Source organism: Tripterygium wilfordii, chromosome 12, assembly GCF_013401445.1.
Source record: "Tripterygium wilfordii isolate XIE 37 chromosome 12, ASM1340144v1, whole genome shotgun sequence".
Taxonomy (NCBI): Eukaryota; Viridiplantae; Streptophyta; class Magnoliopsida; order Celastrales; family Celastraceae; genus Tripterygium; species Tripterygium wilfordii.
Genome location: NC_052243.1, coordinates 4,497,080 through 4,515,770, shown reverse-complemented (window position 1 = coordinate 4,515,770; position 18,691 = coordinate 4,497,080). Strand labels below are relative to the sequence as shown.

Genomic DNA, 18,691 nt, shown 5'->3' with positions numbered 1-18,691 from the left:
ATATTATAATACTTTCATTTCACAATTTTTCTGTTAGCGTCAGTTTGTACTTCACCAAACACCTCAAAACATATTACACCGTTTTAAACTCAGTTTTTTTTTTTCAATAGCTTTATCGCTAGCATTGAAAATGAATTTCTCCGCTCTATCAAACAGACTCCTAACTCTCCAACCTATAAGGCACTCGCAGCCGTCTTGTTATCACCCAGCTTAGGAATGAGCATAAAGTGGACCCTATCAAAATTGTGCGGACCTTAAGGCCAGAACCAACAGCAAGAAGTGTTAAAGATTTGTATCAAATTTATAAAATTCTCCAATACAAAATTTAACCTTCTTAAATAAGAGTACTTCAAAATGACTAAAACTCACACATGAGACTTGAGACATCACCTAATTTATTTTTTGCTCTATAACTACTTACATTTATACAAATTTTGTTGTCCCACATGGAAAGGTGTGGGGACTAATATCTTATTTATAAGTTCAAGCTCACTCCTTAATATCAATAAAGCCTTTTCCTAGGCTCATGTGAGTTGAGTTTAGCTCATTTGTTTGGATCTAAAGAGAAACAAAGTCATGTGGACCCGATGTATTCACGGGAACTAGACAACTCGAAACGCACAATATTGTTAGTGTGTATGAAGATGTGGATTTACAATAAGTTTCAACACCGTCGTGCTTACAACGTCATGGGAACTACATTCATACTAACACTCCTCGGAGGATACATATCTGACACTTATTTGACATGATTCAAGACTTGTGTCTTGTTTGGAATCATAGAAATGCTGGTATGTCTGCACCTATACATACATTTCTACCATTTGAAGTCTAGATGATTTAACAACTAATTCTTTTGATTTTGATTTTGATTTCCTCTTCAGGGCTTTGGCCTTCTAGCAATTCAAGCACAGTTCCCTCACCTAAGGTCAGTCTCATGCAAAGGTGTCGCACCAAGCCTGACATATCAATGTGAGACTGCAGATAGCACCCAAAATGCCATCTTTTACACTGCTCTATATCTCATTGCTTTTGGTAGCAGTGGGGTTAAAGCGGCCTTAACGCCTTTGGGAGCCGACCAATTCGATGAAAAGGACCCAGAAGAAGCTGCTTAATTGTCTAGCTTCTTCTACTGGTTCATGTATAGTCTCACCATTGGTTCTATTTTTGGGGTGACTTTTGTTGTATGGATTAGCATCAACCTGGGTTGGGACTGGTCATTTGGGGTGTGCGCCGTAGCAATCTTATTCTCTGTCATCTTTTTATCCATGGGCAAGTCGCTGCACCGGAATAATGCCTTGAACGGAAGCCCTTTTGCTCGCATTCTGCAGGTAAACAAAGAATCACTAGACATAACTTGACCTGTTAAAATACATCTACATTTTTTGAGTAAGGTTAACTAATATACAGTTTTATTTTTGATACAGATCTTTGTGGCTGCTATTAAAAACAGAAACCTTCCAACACCAGAGAAGGCAGAGGAATTACATGAAATCCATGACAACGAAGTCGGTCAGAGTGAAATCCTTGAGACAAATGTATACACAAATTGAAGAGACAAAGATACTAGTACGCATGGTACCAATTATAATTAGTACTATCTTCGTGAACACATGCGTCGCTCAACTCCAGACATTCTCAATCCAACAAAGCAACACCCTGTACACAAATATCCTGAGCTTCAAGGTTCCTGGTCCCTCCGTTCCTGTTATTCCCCTGTTATTCATGTTCGTTTTGATCCCAGCATATGAGCATATATTCGCCCCATTCACTCAAAAGATCACTGGAATCCCCACTGGTATAACCCACCTCCAACGTATTGGGGTCGGCCTAGTTCTCTCAGCTATATCAATGGCAGTTGCTGGAATTGTTGAAACCCGCCGCCAAAGTGTGGCTATACAGCACAACATGGTTGACTCTGTTGAGCCTCTGCCCATGAGTGTGTTGTGGCTCAGTTTCCAATACGCAATATTCGGAGGAGCTGATATGTTCACATTAGCTGGTCTGCTTGAATTTTTCTATGCTGAAAGCTCAGCTAGAATGAAGTCATTTGGCAGCCATCTCTTGGTGGCCAATTGGATTTGGTTTACTTCTTAAGTTCTGTACTTGTGGAAGTGGTTAACAAGGTGAGTGATGGGTAGTTGGCTAGTAACAATCTCAACAGAGGCAAATTGAACCACTTCTACTGGTTACTATCTGCTCTAAGTTTGTTGAATTTCGGATTCTATCTGGTGTGTGCATCTCGTTATAGATATAAGAAGGTGGATGTAAAGCAAATAGAAAAAGTAGAATGACTCTCAAGATGGAATGGACTAGATTGTAGGAATGTCAATATGTTTATAAAAGATCCTATCTAGGGTCTTTTTTTGATGCATCAAATCATTGTATTGTATTTTTTTTTTCTGTGGAAACAACAAGGATTGGACGTTTTATCAATTCAACAGCAAAACCATCCCACAAATCTACTGCCTACAAGCATTCAATACAGCTGTGACTATGTAACCGGCCAAAGAGGATGGAATGATATTCAACAAAATTAACAATCCATCTAATCTGAGCTTCCAACATATTCTCTCTAATCTCTCTCATTGCATGATTTGCTGATAGTTTTATGTGATCGTTTGACAGGATAACTGCAAAGATGATGAGACTCGAACAAAGCGAGTAATTGGGTTCAGTATCTCTGTAGAGTATTCATTAGAATCAGTTATAAGTTCAAGGAGTTAGTTTGTAACATTCCCTAAAACAAAAGAAACCAAATAATATAATCTCAGGAGTATATTGATTGAGCTAATTATAACAGCTTGTTGAAAAATTGATATAGAAAGAATATCATGTACAGTACTTCGGCTAAAACTTAAGCTGTTTTCTTTATGGCAAAAGATACAGGGATCTGTTTCCTTTTTTGTCACAAGGAATATTTACCAGTCTATAGCTTTATTATGGTAACACCAATTCACCATCACCAAGGTTCCATTGATCCTTGTCCCTCCGAAGCCAGGATTGATGAACCATCTACTGTCCAAAATTCTCCATGATCCCATGTCCCAGCACTTGGGTCGTCATCATTGTCAAAATCAAAATGCAGATCCGATTCGTCAGAGTCGAACAAAGTCTCAAAACCATCATCATAATCATCGCCATAGTCATCAACTTCATCAGCGTTAGCGACATCATCAGAGTTGCCAACATTGTTGTACATGCTACTATTTCTTCTCTCTCGTCTCATCCACTTGCTTTTGCTAACCAACTGCATCCACTGATCTTTTATCACTGAAGTTACATCTTTCTCTAGAATTACACCTTTGTCATCATACCCCTCCACCAGGAACACAGAGTCTCTCTGTCCTTTCAAGCTCACATAGAACAACTCCGGATGCCTCAGAATCATCCCTCTCAACTTATTGGGCAGTCCAAATTCATTCCTGAAATGTGTCAAATGGTCTATCAGAGTCCGTTTCTCAACTGTCATCCCTAACACCTCCCTCACTACCCCACAAGCCCTTTTTTCTGCCTGGATGGACTCTTTAGCAAATTCTTCTAAGGACGTGCTAAAGGGGCATATATCAGGCAACTCTTGAAACTTGATTAGAAAATCCCTATGACGCCTCTTAACGTTCAGTCCTTTACGCAATTTCAAATGCTTGAACTTCAAAGGCCTGTCTACTATGAACCCAAGAGACTTGACATCAGGAATTGGCATTGTCATCGCCAGCTCTGGTTCCCAACCAACAAGTTCAAGTGCACGGCCGTAGGAGGTGTCTACAATCTTGAATCTATCCGGGTGGTCATTACACAGGCGAGACCGAAAATTAGGAGGCAGGCCAAGGTCTGGGGCGAGGTGAACCAGCTTTGACAAAACAAGCCGGTGGTGAGAGGAGAGCATGAGAAGTTTCTGAAGTTTGGTGGCCAAGTTGATGGAAATAGCTGATTTCAGATTCAATTCCTGTGTGGCAAGGGCTGCTGCAGCTGGGGTTAGCCTGACACAAAGCTGGTAACCTGACTTGGTGGCATTGAGAGGCGTGGGGGGTAATGGCATATTGAAGACTTCAAAAATAGAAGGGTAACGATGGATCATCGATAGAATGGAGCGAGGCCTCTCGAGGTTTAGATAAGCACGGCATTTGGAGAGGATGCGTAGATGGATATAGTGTTTTGGCTTGGAAAGAAGTAAAGTTTTCAGCTTTTGAACAAATCGAATCCTGTTCTGCTTCACAACGTGCCTGTCAAGTGAAGGGCTGCGAACAATTTTGGGAGCAGAACAAGAGATTGCGAAACTGAGATTTCTGGGCTGTTTGTTGTTACTAATTGGACAAGTTCGGAGCAAAGTTCTACGCTTCCATGGAGGAAAAGTTGGCTGAAGAAAGGTAGAACTAGGAAAACAACCCTTCTGAGAAGAGACAGATAATGATGGGTACATCTTTCTTTTCAGCTCAGTTATCACACAGTGATCATATATCCAATCACATACCCCAAAAAAGAAAAAGATTGTGCAGAAGTTGCTCACACAGACATTATCACAAACACTTGGTAAGCAAAACCAGTCAAGAGGTGGAGGTAGAAATACCTGAACTCTAACACATCCATTTGCACCGTTTGATTTCACCTTTAGCCAAATCCGAGCAAACTACTAGCATAAGCAAAGAAAACGCAGTGTACTTCAACAATCAAATTCTACCGCAGCGTGTTCTTTGTTCCTCCTCCTGTCGCAGAAGATCATTTAGCCTCAGAGCCTTGAAGGCTTAAACCGTTGTTTTAATTATGGGCTTTCTCTTATCCAGCAATGGGCTATAATTATTGGGCCGAAGTCCACCCAGCTGTTGTCAGTAACTGTCAGTAAGCTATCAGCGTATATAGCATGAATGAACCTACCTTCCATTTACGCTCATAATTTGGGGTTTTCTTTCAATTACTTTCTCTTTTCAAACTTCCCTGGAAAATCTCTTCACATTGTTTGGTCTCTACTGGAATCAACAGTATTTATGTCCGATTAGAAGCTACAACTTGGTTTCTTTAATGTCAGAATCAGTAGAAGATGGTGAACGTGAGCGAACCTTGCTTCTTTGCCTTTTTTTCCTATCCTTCCACTGCTGAGAGACTGGTAATTCCTTCTCTCCTTTCAAGTTTCAGTTTTGTCTTGCTTTCTGTTGATTTGATTTGGCTGTAAGTTTTGTATTCTGGAAAGAAAATTAGGGTTTTGCGACATTTCCATTCAATATGTTTGAGAAGCTATCAATAGTTGACGATTTGTATCGCATATTAGTTTTAAGACAGAAATGTCCCACATTGTTTAGATAGGAGACTTGTGATCTATTGATAAGGACGGCAAATGCCTTTCTCAATCAGCCAACAAGTTTTCTAGATAGTGGCTTATTGGGCTTGTTGGTTACAACCGGCCCATATATGTGGGTAGTGGTTGGGCTTGTGTGGTTGGTTAAGGAATGTATGAACCTGTTGGGTGTGTGTATGGGCGCGCACCTGACTTGGTTCTTAGCACTCTGAAAAAGACTGTTTGATGTGGGAAAATCATGGAACCTATGTTTGGTTCTCTAGTATTTCTATGTGAACAAGAATCTTAATTGTATATGTAATTACCTTTTTTGGCACTCAAATAAAAGGTGTAATCACCTTACATAGAAAATAATATCATTTAAAATTGGTATTGTGATTTCATTACTTAGCAATTTGCAAAGAAAAAAAATTGATTGATTAAAACACCGTTATGTAACAACATTGGCTAAATTTAACATTGTACCTGCTTCTATTGCATACTTGTGAATTTACACTGTTGCGTATACACTTTTTGCTATGATTTACGATACTGTAACAGAGTATCTTTCGTGGGTTCTCTCTATTCGCTCTTGTACTTGGGAGCTTGGTATGGTGTTCTTTAATGTGTTTGAAGGGATTAGCAGTGGAGATTCTCTTTCCTTGTTTGATTATTTCATAATTTGAGTGAAAGAAAAAGAGTTATTGTCATATTACAGCCCCATGAACTGTACGAGTGCATTGGAATTCTTTTTGTCTTTCAGCAACAACCATGTGATTAGCAATTCCTGGGCCATATGTTATGTGCAGAGGTTTATTAACAATACGAATTTCCTTAAGCAGTAACTTGAGCTGTTTTTCTCACTGTAGGAGAAATCCCTGCTAAACCTTAAGGGCCAATCAAAGTAGTCTACTGAGCTGTGGGTTTATCATTTCATAAATTGATACAAAAAATAACTCTTGCAACTGCACATCGGGGGTTGTAATTACATGGAAAATTTATTTTGCTTCTTGTCTATTTGAGAGCTGATTGCATTAATTGTAATGTTTGCTTTCTTTCTTTACCATCAATCTTGTCATGAAATTTCCTCTGCATTGCTTGATGCTGATGGGTTTCATATGGTCTCACAGAAAATTCCAGAGAAGTTCATCAAACACATTAATGATGGGACAACTGGTCCAATTGTCCTAATGGGCCCTAGTGGGAATTCGTGGCATGTTGATTTGATTCAGCAGGATGATGGTTTATTTCTTCATCAAGGATGGCCAGAATTTGCTAGAGATAATTTCCTAGAATGTGGTGACCTTTTGGTTTTCAGATATAATGGTCAGTTGCATTTCATTGTGGAAGTGTTTGATCAAAGTGCATGCAAAAAAGAATTCGTATTTAATTCTGAATACCGTCAACAAGAGCCGTGTGAATTTGATAAAAATGCCAGAAAAAAGAGGGAAAGGGAAGCAGATGGTGTATCTTCGACTGGAATTTTTGAGGGCGTGCCAAAAAGATTAAGAGATAGCTCTGATGTTTTCCATTCCAAATGCAGAGACATGGATGCCAATGCACATTTATCTGACAAGGAAGGATGTGGACATGAGGAGGTAATTACAACTGAAACATTCCGAGAGGAAAGTTATTCGAGGGAAACAAACCAATATGGGAGTTTAGTAAAGATTTACTCTACACCCCCACAGTCAAAAGCTTGCAATGGAAAGCCAGGTAATGAAGCTACTAAATTTTCATACCATGGATATTCTAAACATGATCAATATTTTGTTTTTCCCTTGTGGTGTCTTTGACTCTTTGTATGCAGTGTCCTTAGTCACCTAAAATCTTTCCCCTGCATGGGAGCAACCAAGTTACTTATGAAGCAAAAAAATAAAAAATTATGTGAATTTAAGTTTCACAGGTACACCTACTTATGCTTGAAAATAGATTTTTCATCACATTGATAATAGAATGGAAAAATCAATTAAATTGTCTGTTTGGAAGCTCTCTTTTCGGGTGCTTTACATATTGGCTTTAAAGAAATTCTTTCATTGGTATTTTGAGACAATTATGTAGGATTCTGATCACAAAAGATATTTAAAAATACACTAAAATCTCACAGAGGCAGGCGTCAAGAAAAGAACTGGAAGAGAGGAAAACTTAGATATGCATGAGAGATGTTATTTGTCGACACTGCCAGAGCATGAAGAGAAAAGAGTTGCTCAATCTTTTACTTCGAGCTTTCCATTTTTTGTAAGAATCATGAAAAGGTTCAACATCAGTGGTTCATACACCCTTGTAAGTATTTTGCTTTTGGTTCAGTTGTATTTTTTTTTTTTCCCTTCTTTTTCTGGCAAGCACATGGTTTACACGGTCAACATGTTGATTATGAATTTGCTTCTACCTCATGACCTATTGAATTTGTCGGAAATTGATATTTCCTTCCAGTCCTTTTTCAAATGGTTGCTGCACCCATAATCCTTAAGGACCTAAACCTGTCTGATGTCAAGTTTTCATGGAATACTTTATTTTAATGATTAACTTGGCCACCTTTGGCTCTTTTTGAATGTAAGGTGGCCCAGGATTTCTCAAGTCCCTGGAATCCTTTTAATGAAAACACTGTATGAATACTGGTTTAAGAAATGTTGAACCGGAACCAAGCATGTGAATATCCTCCTAGCCCTTGTCCAAACAAAGGGCATGGACAACATCCTCAGCATCCACCCATATTTTCTTAATTATGGAAGTTTTTTGATGTTGCTGGCTGGAAATTTCCTTTGACTTTTCCTCATCATGTGGCATGAATTTAATAGAACATAAATGATGCCTTTGTCAATCATATTTTCTACGGCTTATGGCTAGAGTATGATTCTTTCATGCCACTTTGTTTTGCAGAATATTCCTTATAAATTTTCAATGGCACATCTTCCAACATGTAAAGCAGAGATTGTACTTCGCAATCTGAAAGGGGCATGTTGGACTGTTAACTCTGTACCAACAACGAGAGTGCACACTAGTCATACTCTATGTGGAGGATGGCTGTCCTTTGTCCGTGACAATGACATCAAGATGGGGGACATCTGTGTATTTGAACTTGTACACAAATCCGAATTCTGTGTCCATATCCTTCGTGTTGGAAAGGAAAAACCCGAAACCCAAAGTGAAAAACAAGCTTTGCATGGGGTAAATGTTGGATGTGCTGCGACTTTGTACAAAACTTCTGATGGCTTGCTGAACAAAGTGAAAAAAACCCCTTCAAAGTTCCATGCAAAATGCTTAAAGAAGGTGGCAAGTTGTGAGAAAAATGGGTCTAATAAGAGTCAGGAATCCTCATCTCCGAACCACACAAGGAAACATGGTAGTGCAACTAAGAAATCTGTTGGTAATATCTCTGAGACAAGATTCAACGATGAAAAGCTGCAATCATTTCTATGTTGGTTTTTTCATTTAGGAATCTTAACTAAGTGAATTACTAGGCTTTATATCACCTAGACCTTTTTCTCCTCCTTTCTTCATTGTGAAATGTTGCGAAATTGGGTGACTGGTTGTGATGCATATCATGCCCAAAGATAAGCTATGCATCTTAAATTCCTATTTCACTTTTCTAACGCACTGAAGTAAAATATATACTAGTCTATGCTCTAGATTTTCAGTGTTTTTGAAGTGCAATAATATTTTTGCTTGCATTTCTACAGATTTTTATAATAGTCTTTCAAATGTTTATGTGTTTTAAGATGGTTTATGAATTGTGAAGCAGAGAAAGCCATTCGAAGAGGTAATAGTATGGAAACTGAATTGGGTTCTCAAGCTGGAGGTGGTTCAAGAATAATGATGGCACGAGATGAAGAAAAAGCCGCCAAGACTTTTGTCTCAGGCTTTCCTCATTTTGTGAGAATCATGAGGAAATTTAATGTCAGTGGTTCATATACTCTGGTCAGTGTTGCTACACTCCCCATTTTTGTTGCTTTTGGATGTTCACTTGCTAACATATCATGAAAAAACCAAGGTTGTGGTAATGATGCTCTGGTATTCAGTAACTCCAGACTCTTTTTTACAATGTGTGTTTATATTCACAATTTCTGGCTGGACCATTTTAGGGCTTTAAGCTGTTGCGTCTCCTCATGGGGTGAACTCACCTCAATCATGCTAGCTTGATCTCTGAAAATTATTTAAGCTCCTTTGCTCTCTTATTGCCTGACTATCTTATGCAGAAAATACCGCACAAGTTTTCTGCAGCGCATCTTCCTAATTGCAAATCTGAGATTGTTATCCGTAATTCTAAAGGAAGAAATTGGACAGTAAATTCAGTACCAGACTCGAAAGGGCGAATGGTTCATACTTTTTGTGGAGGTTGGATGGCCTTTGTCCGCGACAATGACCTCAAAGAGGGAGATGTTTGCATTTTTGAACTTGTTAATACTTGCGAGATGCATGTGCATATATCTGGGGTTGAGACAATATTGCTTGATCTCCAGTGTGGAAACACGTAATGACATGCCACTGCATATAAGCAGCAATTTTTTTTTGCTTTTAAGGACATGAAAGAGATCAACCCCATCAAACAATCTTTTTGAGGTGAGAAATACTTTTTCAACCTTCTATCTACTTCTGATTTGCTGCAACCTTCTTGCTTATTTTTTATTTTTTGGGACGAGTCAGTTCAAAGTAGTTTAGTTTCCATGTAAGTCAAGGCATTTTGTTTGTACGCTAATTTTATGCTGGATGAAGGTGATTCAAGTTTCCTTAATTTTTTTAGAAAACCCTTAAGACTGCATGAGACATTTCTATGCTGTTACTCATCACTTATGTTGTGATTTTAGGATGCGTACTTGCTCTAGAATTGGTCAGGGTAATAAAGTCTTACGACGGTTTCAGTTTTGCGGGTAGTGTTGTTCCCAAATAAGGGAGGCTACATGTTCATTTGAAGTAATTTAGATTTGTTATTACAAAATTTCTAATTTTGTGCCCTGTGTCTAAATGGAATGTTTCTTTAGGTCTCATGTTTTGCAGATACTTCTTGCAAAATCTGCCAAAGTCTATGCTTTTTTTAAAAGAACTCTGTTAGTTTCCTAATTCACTGGAAGAAGTATTGTCATTGTGGTTTATTCATTCTGTTTGAAAGAACTACTTGGACGGATTGTAGACGGATGTGAACACATTTTTTTGATATGTGGATACAAAAATGTTCAACAACTTGCTTGTTTTTGTCTTAGTTGTAGTGAGAATGACATTTGTACCCGTGGTTTCTGTATCCTGATGGCAACGCAAAACTCTCTTCTTCTCTCACTCATATGCATGTTGATGCATGTATTTTATCCCTGGTCGTACTGTAAGAAAATCAATTTGTATGCAAACTGTTTAGTGATCTACACACTAAGTGGACTTCTTATGTTACTGCAGACAACAGGATGGAAATTGATGTCCAAATTCGGTAAGCGGTGCCTATTGCTGGTGGATGTGAATTTTTCTTGAGGTATCCTTGTGGCCGCTATAAGTTAATTGTCGATTGTAAATTTTCAATGGAACTCATGTTTGAACTTTGAATCATCCCTGCTATGGAGAAACTGAAAATTGTATATGCCATGCTATTCTCAGTAGGTTTGTACTTCTGAACCGTAACGGTTTAGCCGTTTAGGTTTGCATTACATACACTGCTGAGAAACACTATTACCAACAAAAAACAAGTTGTAAACTTGTAAGTAGCCAATGGAGGATTGAAGTGAGATGCATTTGGTACTATGCACACACCCATTGTGACAGCTTCAAGTCCAAGCTCCTTATGAAAGCCAGATAACTCCCAACTAGACCAGGGATACCAGTGGTCACAGGTGACTATTATCATCCTCTGCAGTGTCTTTGGAAGCAAAACTAGGGCAAGACTGATTTGGGGATGCTATTGCCCATGCTGTCATAAGCTCAAGGAGTAAGTAGGGAATTTAAGGTACTATGATATTGGTGAAGTGGGACTTATTCGAGACACGGTAACGTTGGATTCCGTCTTATAGGCCTCCTGGACCTTTTGCACCAGGCAATTAAAGGGTCTTTGGCCCATGGAGGGACTCCAAAATGCCCATTCATAATGAAAGAGATGGGAAGACCCATCGTGAATCCGCGTAGTGTTGGCAGTTGGCAGAATTAAGAATCTTTTTGACTGTAGATTACATAATTTCGAGGAAAGTGGGTTTGACATCGATTTTGCAGAAGTTAAAAAAAAAAAAAAAACCCATTTTGTCCGGTTCATTCCCATCACTATTATTACAGTGCAATTCCGAACATCCGATTTAATGCTCCTTTTTCTCCTCCTCTGATCTAGTGATCACCCCAAGCAACGCCAATCCTAGCATCTCGTGCACATCGAACACTGACATCCGATTTAATGCTCCTTTTTCTCCTCTTCTGATCTAGTGATCTCTCTATTCTCTACACTCGTTTAAGGAAAATAAAGAGTTCGTCTCTTGTCCTGACGTGTAGAAAAGTAGTCTGTGTAATCTATTTTTTTTTCCCTGATAAAGCTGATAAAGCTGCAAGTAGCATTTACAATTTCAGTTTCCCACCTATTGGAAACTGGAAGCAGTGACAAGGAAATTAACATCATCAATGCTTATTGAAGAGGGTTTCAATTGTGGGTTCACGTCCGGCCCAGATTACTTCATCATCAGTTCTCTTTGGCCTTATTGACTCCTGCACGGCAGTAAAAAACCCAGATAATTCCGAGTTGGGGGTCTTGGTGAGTGTCCTTAATCGTAATGAAGTCTTCTGTTTGTAAATCATATACAAATTATTGTGGGTTTTTGAAACCCATTTTACATTCTGTGAACTGGATTTGTTATGTTAGATTTGTAAGGAAATGGGGGAGGCATGTGAAGACTGTTGGAGTTGTGATGAGTATTCCTATTGGACCTATTTTGAGAGCCTCCGGTTCTCTCAGTTTCTACGTGGTGATTTTCATCAGCGTCTAGTAAGTCTCCTCCCCTGTTTTCTGTTTTTTTTTTTTTTTTTCTCTTCTGGGATTCGTCTACTAGAATGCATATGTATTATGACACATTCTGTTTCTGTCAAAATCTGTGGATATTTTGTGTTGTTAAAGTGAGTTGGTTGGTTGATGTGAGTTAACGAAAGTTAAAAGCTTCTAAATCTTCGTAAGAAAAGGAGAGACATGATTGTTTTAGCTTTAGCTTTTGTAGGATTTGATTTTTGGGTTTTTTACACAGTTGCAATGCTTTGCTGTTACGATGTAAATCCCGGTTGAAACCCTTGAATTGAATTAAGAATAGTCCATTTGAGTTTTTTACTAGTTGTCCTATAAAGTGTACTAGCTGTTGGTTCATATTTGTCTGGATTGAGTTACCCAATATTTTGATTATTGTTATTTCGGATCACCTCCCTTTTGCATGGTCATGTAGTTTAAATTTTATTGATGTACGAAATTGCAGGCAATCCCTGAATATTTTACTAGAAATTTGAAGAGGAAGCTACCTGAAAGAGTGACTCTTAAAGGTCCTAGTGGCATTTCATGGAATGTAGACTTGATGACGAGCGATAATGTAATGTTCTTCAGTCGTGGTTGGAAAGATTTTGTGACGGATCATGTTTTGGAGGATGGTGATGTCTTGATCTTCAAATTAAATGCAGATTTATCTTTTGATGTGTTAATGTTTGATGGCCGGAGCTTGTGTGAGAAGGCAAAATCATATTTTGTCCAGAAATGTGGGCATGAAAAACAGACCAGTGGATGCCATAAGGAAGGAAAAGTTGGAGGAAGTTCTACCGAAGTTGTTATTCCATTGCCAGGGGATGTCATTGGAGATAATCCGCTGCAAAAATCTATATCTGATGATGGTGATGCCATACCATTTGGACGTCCTTTTGTGCCCAAAGATGTTGGTGCAATACCATTAGCACATCCTTTTGTTTCCCAAGCTACTTGCAAAGAATCACTGAAGCAATGCCAGACAAAAAGGAAAACTCCTGAAAGTTCAAATGTTCTTGACCATTCTCCGGTTAGTGGTGTAGGCAGTTCCCGAAAGAAATCTATAAATGATGACTTTGATGACATACCCATAGGTCGTTCCATTGTGCCCCAAGCTTTTCTTAAGAAGTCTATGAAGGAACGTGTGTTTTCTAAGCCCAGAAGTTCCAGATGGAGTATGAGAACCCGTGGACTTTCCCTTTTAGAAAGGGAAGCACGATCCAATGCTGGTATGGTTTTTAATATCTCTGTGCCAGTGTAAATGGTAACTATTTTTTAAACTTCTCCCTCCCCTCTCATTTTTTTTCTTTTCACTGTGTCCTTGAGGTCTTCATCGGGTTCATTTGGAACTGTTCTTTTATTTTGCTTAGGAAATTTGATCACTAGTTTGATGTGTTTTAACTTCTTGTACATTGTTATGACTTTTGAATGAGGGTGTCTTGCATTGCATTAGATATGGTATTTTGTGGTCGTGAGTTGCTTGTATGTTGGTTTCATATGATTGATTCAGGTGCTGCAATTACACCCATAGTGATTGATGTAGATGCTCCTCACACATCAATCAGTAAAAAGGCACGGTACAGTAAGCAATATGAATCAAATAGAAGGCCTGTTACTGAAGAAGAGAAGAAGAATGCGTTGTGGTTAGCGGAAGCAGCTTTGACCTCTGAAGGTTTTATGGTAGCTATGAAACCCACACATGTATACAAGAGATATTTCATGGTAAACTTTCTCCTGTCCTGGGCATGCTTGTAGTTTCCACATCGTTCGTTTTACTAGTATTGTTTTTTTTTATTATTGTTTCTTCAAAAGTCTATTAGTTATCCTTTGGTGGTGGTGCTATACAATATTTAGAGGATAATTGCTTCCCCAACCAGGGTCGAATAGATTACATAATGCATTTGGTTTTGTTCTGTCTAGACAATTCCTTCTGTTTGGATCAAGAAGCATTTGTCTCTGGAGCATCAAGATGTGATCTTACGCATAAAAGACAATATATGGCATACCAAATTCAGTTATATCAAGGCTCGTGGCTTTGGAGGGCTAGATCGTGGATGGAAGAACTTTGCTATTGATAATAATTTAGAAGAGTTCGATGTATGTGTATTTGAACGCGGCAGCGACATGAATGATTGCACTCTCTTTGATGTCAACATCTTTCGCGTTGTCCAGGAAGTCCGTCCTTTGGTTCCTGTGTAGGTGGTGGTGAAGATAAGCAGCAGCGCGTAAGAGAAACATGTAGGGCATCTAGAAAGTGAAGGAAAGCCTCGACTCTTTTGGTACTGTCTCTTTACATAAACATATTGCATGTTTTAACATTTAACACAAGCAGCAGAGGCAAGAACATATATAAGTTGTGTATTGTTGTACTGCATTTGGGTTGTGTTTGTGGTACTGCTATTCAAGAAGTTTATTTGCTTCGGTGCTTGAGTTGTTTGTGGTACATAAAATTGTTTTCTATATGAGTAGACACAGGACCACAATTATTTAGAGACAAAAAGAAAATAAAATAGAAACAAGCATTTACTCAAAATGGGTTTTTTTTAATCGGAAAAGGTTGCCAGCAAATTACCCTGTTTTTTTTTTTGTTTGTTTGAATTTTTTATGAAAATACAATCATTATCCAAAAATAACACATATCTATTGCACAAGTGAAGCCATTTACTTTCATAACCTTGATATTAAGTAGAGGGTCGAACTAGAGGTGTAAAATTGGCCAAGGACTCGTTGGCTTGGATCGGCCTGTTGACCAACGGTTAGTGCTAGGTTCGAATCAATTATATTGTAACGGGCTAGGTCAAAGTTTTCGGCTCACATAGGCTAGCCCTTACTGATGACCCACAAGTTAGTAAGTTAGTAATGGTTAGTACAAGGTTTAACACATTGAGATGTCAAGTTTGAGAAGTTGCATCAAATAACAAATTTGATTGAGGACTCTTTACACCTCCACGGATTACTAAGCGTACTGTTTAATTTCTCGTCAAAAAGTCTAATCTTATAACACAACATTGTCCCTACCAAATAAACTCTAAATCCTTCATCTTTCTCCTTCCTTCCTTCTTCTCCTCTATTGTTGAAGCCATACCAAGGGCCTCCAACCTTCTTTTCCTCTCCAACCCCTACTCCTACGCCTACACTCAACGCCGATACCAACATATTTTTCTACTCCATCTTCACCGATTGCTTTTTCTCAAAGGCGAAACTCAATAACAAATGAGAGAAAGAGGAATTAGATAAACTTCTCTCAAATATCAATTATTTTTCTATAAATAACGAGCGAAAGAAGTGGATCTACTATAAATACTAGATATTATATAGGTTTTGTTTTGAAATAAGGGAGGGCGACGGCTAGAAGCGGTGGGCAACGACGGAGGAGTGGATGAAGAAGAGGAGGATGATGTTGCAGATTTAAAGTTTGGAGAAGGGGTGTTGATTGAATTTTAAGGAAAAACAGAAAATGGGTTGTACTTAATAACGTATAATTTTTTTGAAAGTTTATTAAGAATGGGGTATTTTAATAAAATCTGAAGTGCATATGGTGTAGGATCAATTTCATCTTTTATTAAAAGAAGGAAGGACCTGTTAGGCCCGATATGGCAGGCCTCCTAACTCCCAAGTATGCCAGACCATGGGATTTGAGATTTGCGAGCCAGCCTGTGAATTTAAACAGGCGGGTCGGCCCACGAAACCTCCGTGGCTGACTGGCCCGGCAGGCCCACTTTACACCTTTAGGTCGAACGATAACTTGGTTTATTGAAGTGTGATTTGGTTATTGCGTTTTTCACCTGGGAGTCCACCTTCAAAGACAGCAGTAGGACATTCTTGGTGGGTGTCTTTAACACTGAACCTTTGTTATTTTATTTCGTTTATGGGTTTTTTTTTTTTTTTAAATCGCTTTTCTTTTTATGACGCAGAAGTCTTTTTTTTCTTTTTATTTTTTCCCGACCTGCTGGTAGGAAATGGACGAGACATGCAAAGGTTGCAGGAGTGGCATAGAGGACCTCTATTGGACCCATTTTCAGTGCCATCAGTTCTCTCAGTTTCTTCGTTCTGGTTTTGATCAGAGCCTTGTAAGTCTCCTTTACCAGTTTTGGTCTTTGTTAATGTTCCTGCTGTTAATTGTTGAGAATCTATGTACACACATTTGAAGGGGGCGATCATGTGCTGTACCGAGCTATATACATTTTGCTTCGTGTAGATCTGTAGGCTTTTGTGCTTGTCAATGGGGCTGGTTGCTTAATTTCAAATGTTAACACTTCTAGTCATAGAAGGAAAGGAAAAAAGGCAGAATTTTTAAGCTTATGTGCGGTTTAGCTTTTGGGTTTAATACCAATGTATGGAAGTTAGGTTGGGATTTACTGTTTTATGCATATTTTTCTTGAGAAAAACAGTGAAATATTGGGCAAGAATAATCAGAAAATGATAAAAATAGTTAAAAAAAAATAGTAAAATCAACAATGCCAAACTAAGTCTACTAGTAGCCCATTTTGTGTGAATCGCTGCTTCATATCATGCAACGAGGGTTGGTTAATATTTTTCTGGATTGATTGATGGAATATCCTGAGTATTATGCATTCTCTTTCTGTTGCTCTCACTCCAATGCTTTGAATACCAATGTCTGTACAAAATTGCAGGCGATCCCTGAACCATTTACTAGAAATTTGAAGAGAAAGTTGCCTGAAACAGTGAATCTTAAAGGACCTAGTGGCATCACATGGAAAGTTGGACTAACAACGAACAATAACATAACATTCTTCGGTCATGGTTGGAAAGATTTTGTAAGAGACCATGCTTTGGAGGAGAATGATGTCATGATCTTCAAGTACAAGGGGGATTCATGTTTTGACGTTTTAATGTTTGATGGGCAGAGCTTGTGCGAGAAGGCCGCTTCATAAATTGGAGGAGGAAGTTCTTCAGAAATTGTTCCTCCCTTGCCGCAGGATGTCGTTAGAGACTCTCTAAAGCGGAAACTCATATTTGATGATGATGATGAAGTACCGTCAGGACAGCCTTTTGTGCCCCAAGCTTCTGATGCAATACCAGTAGGACGGCCTTTAGTGTGCCAATCTGCCAATAAGGGATTATTGAAGCAAAGCCAAACAAAAAGGAAAACTCTTGAAAGTTCCAATGAACAGGTTAGTATTGGTGGCGGCTCTTCATCAGATAACTCTATTGGTGAAGACACTGATGAAAAACTTGGAGGTCAGTTGATTATAACCCAAGCTACTCATAAAAGACCCAATGCTGTTATGATTTTTTTAACAATTTCTTCACCTAAAAAGGGCCTTATGAATTCACCATTTCTGTACAGTGTACAATCTAACTCCCCTAAGAAAATTATTCTTCCTTCCCTGTGTTTTCATGGTCTGCATTGTCGAGTTTGATTTGTTTGCTTAAAAATCTCCTCTCGTTTAGTGTGTTTGACTTATGTAGGTTCTTGCATTATACAATTTTGTAATTACGATTTCTTTGTTTGCTGATTTCATTTGGTTGATTTTAGTTCCTACATATGCATCCATCAGTAAGAAGGCAAGTTATGGCCAGCAATATAAGTCAAATAGAAGGCCTGTAACAAAAGAAGAGAAGAGGAAAGCTTTGTGGTTGGCAGACGCAGCATTAACGCCACTAGGTTTTCTCTCTGTTATGAAACAGACAAATGTATACAAGAAACATTACTTGGTAAAGTAATTTTATTTCCTCAGTATGGTTGTATTACCCTTGTGCATTTCGTATTATTGCTCTCTGATTTTGTTTCTTCCAAATTTTAAATCCCACTCAACTTTTTTGGAGGGGATGCTATACATATAATGTGTTTAGTGTACATGTCAAATTTCAATTGCTGCACACCATTAGGATTGAATAGATTCCATCATTTACGTGATGTATTCTTCAGAGAATTCCGTCTTGGTGGATGAACAAGCATTTGTCCCTGAAGAAGCAAGACTTGGTCTTACGGGTAAGCGAGAATACATGGCACGTCAAATTCAGTTACTTCAATAGTCGAGGCCTTGGAGGGCAGTCTATTGGATGGAAGAACTTCACTCTTGATAACAAATTAGAAGAATTTGATGTATGTGTGTTTGAACCCAGCAGCCCTTTGAATAATTGTGTTGTTCTGGATGTCCAAATCTTTCGTGTTGTGCCGGAAGTCCAGCCCTTGTCTCCTGTTAAGGTGGTAAGCCTTTGAAGATTATCTGGGAAGAGAAACTTGCCCCCAGAGAGGACACATATCCATGGATTCTTTTGGTATCTACTCTTTAAAGTGTTAGCGAGCATGTAAATATTTGAGGTCGATGACTTATCCAGGCCAAAAGTGAAAGAATATCCCATGTTTTGTAATTCTGAACTCCACTTGGGCTGTTCTGTACAACTGGTTTTTAAGAAGAAATAAAGTATGCTTTGTTGCCTGAATTTGGCTCACTCTTTGCATTCCCAAATTGCTCATTCTTCACTTCCAGATTTACCAT

At 38.6% G+C, this 18,691-nt stretch overlaps 3 protein-coding genes and 2 pseudogenes across 4 annotated transcripts; 4 read left to right on the top strand and 1 right to left on the bottom strand.

The window, feature by feature from the left end:
- The first annotated feature begins 644 nt into the window (after positions 1-644).
- On the top strand, positions 645-2,949 carry LOC120010481 (annotated as a pseudogene).
- Positions 2,761-4,749, bottom strand: LOC120011016 (protein WHAT'S THIS FACTOR 1, chloroplastic). The gene has a single exon (XM_038862014.1). The coding sequence runs from the start codon at positions 4,418-4,420 to the stop codon at positions 2,963-2,965; it is 1,458 nt and encodes a 485-aa protein (XP_038717942.1). The 5' UTR covers positions 4,421-4,749; the 3' UTR covers positions 2,761-2,962.
- A 130-nt stretch (positions 4,750-4,879) lies between these two features.
- On the top strand, positions 4,880-10,832 carry LOC120011014 (B3 domain-containing protein Os03g0620400-like). 2 transcript variants are annotated; one of them, XM_038862011.1, is made up of 7 exons: positions 4,880-5,101; positions 6,400-6,985; positions 7,377-7,552; positions 8,150-8,636; positions 9,012-9,187; positions 9,466-9,829; positions 10,655-10,832. In XM_038862011.1, exons 1-6 carry the CDS (start codon positions 5,036-5,038, stop codon positions 9,742-9,744), a joined length of 1,770 nt encoding a protein of 589 aa, XP_038717939.1. In that variant the 5' UTR covers positions 4,880-5,035; the 3' UTR covers positions 9,745-9,829; positions 10,655-10,832. The 2 variants fall into 2 exon arrangements, with proteins under 2 accessions (XP_038717939.1, XP_038717938.1); XM_038862010.1 differs by having other exon boundaries at positions 9,009-9,187.
- A 714-nt stretch (positions 10,833-11,546) lies between these two features.
- Positions 11,547-14,667, top strand: LOC120011017 (B3 domain-containing protein REM16-like). Its single transcript, XM_038862015.1, has 5 exons — positions 11,547-11,981; positions 12,090-12,212; positions 12,688-13,453; positions 13,735-13,946; positions 14,145-14,667. The coding sequence occupies exons 2-5, from the start codon at positions 12,102-12,104 to the stop codon at positions 14,421-14,423; spliced, it is 1,368 nt and encodes a 455-aa protein (XP_038717943.1). The 5' UTR covers positions 11,547-11,981; positions 12,090-12,101; the 3' UTR covers positions 14,424-14,667.
- A 1,501-nt stretch (positions 14,668-16,168) lies between these two features.
- LOC120011296 lies at positions 16,169-18,655 on the top strand (annotated as a pseudogene).
- The last annotated feature ends 36 nt before the right edge of the window (positions 18,656-18,691 follow it).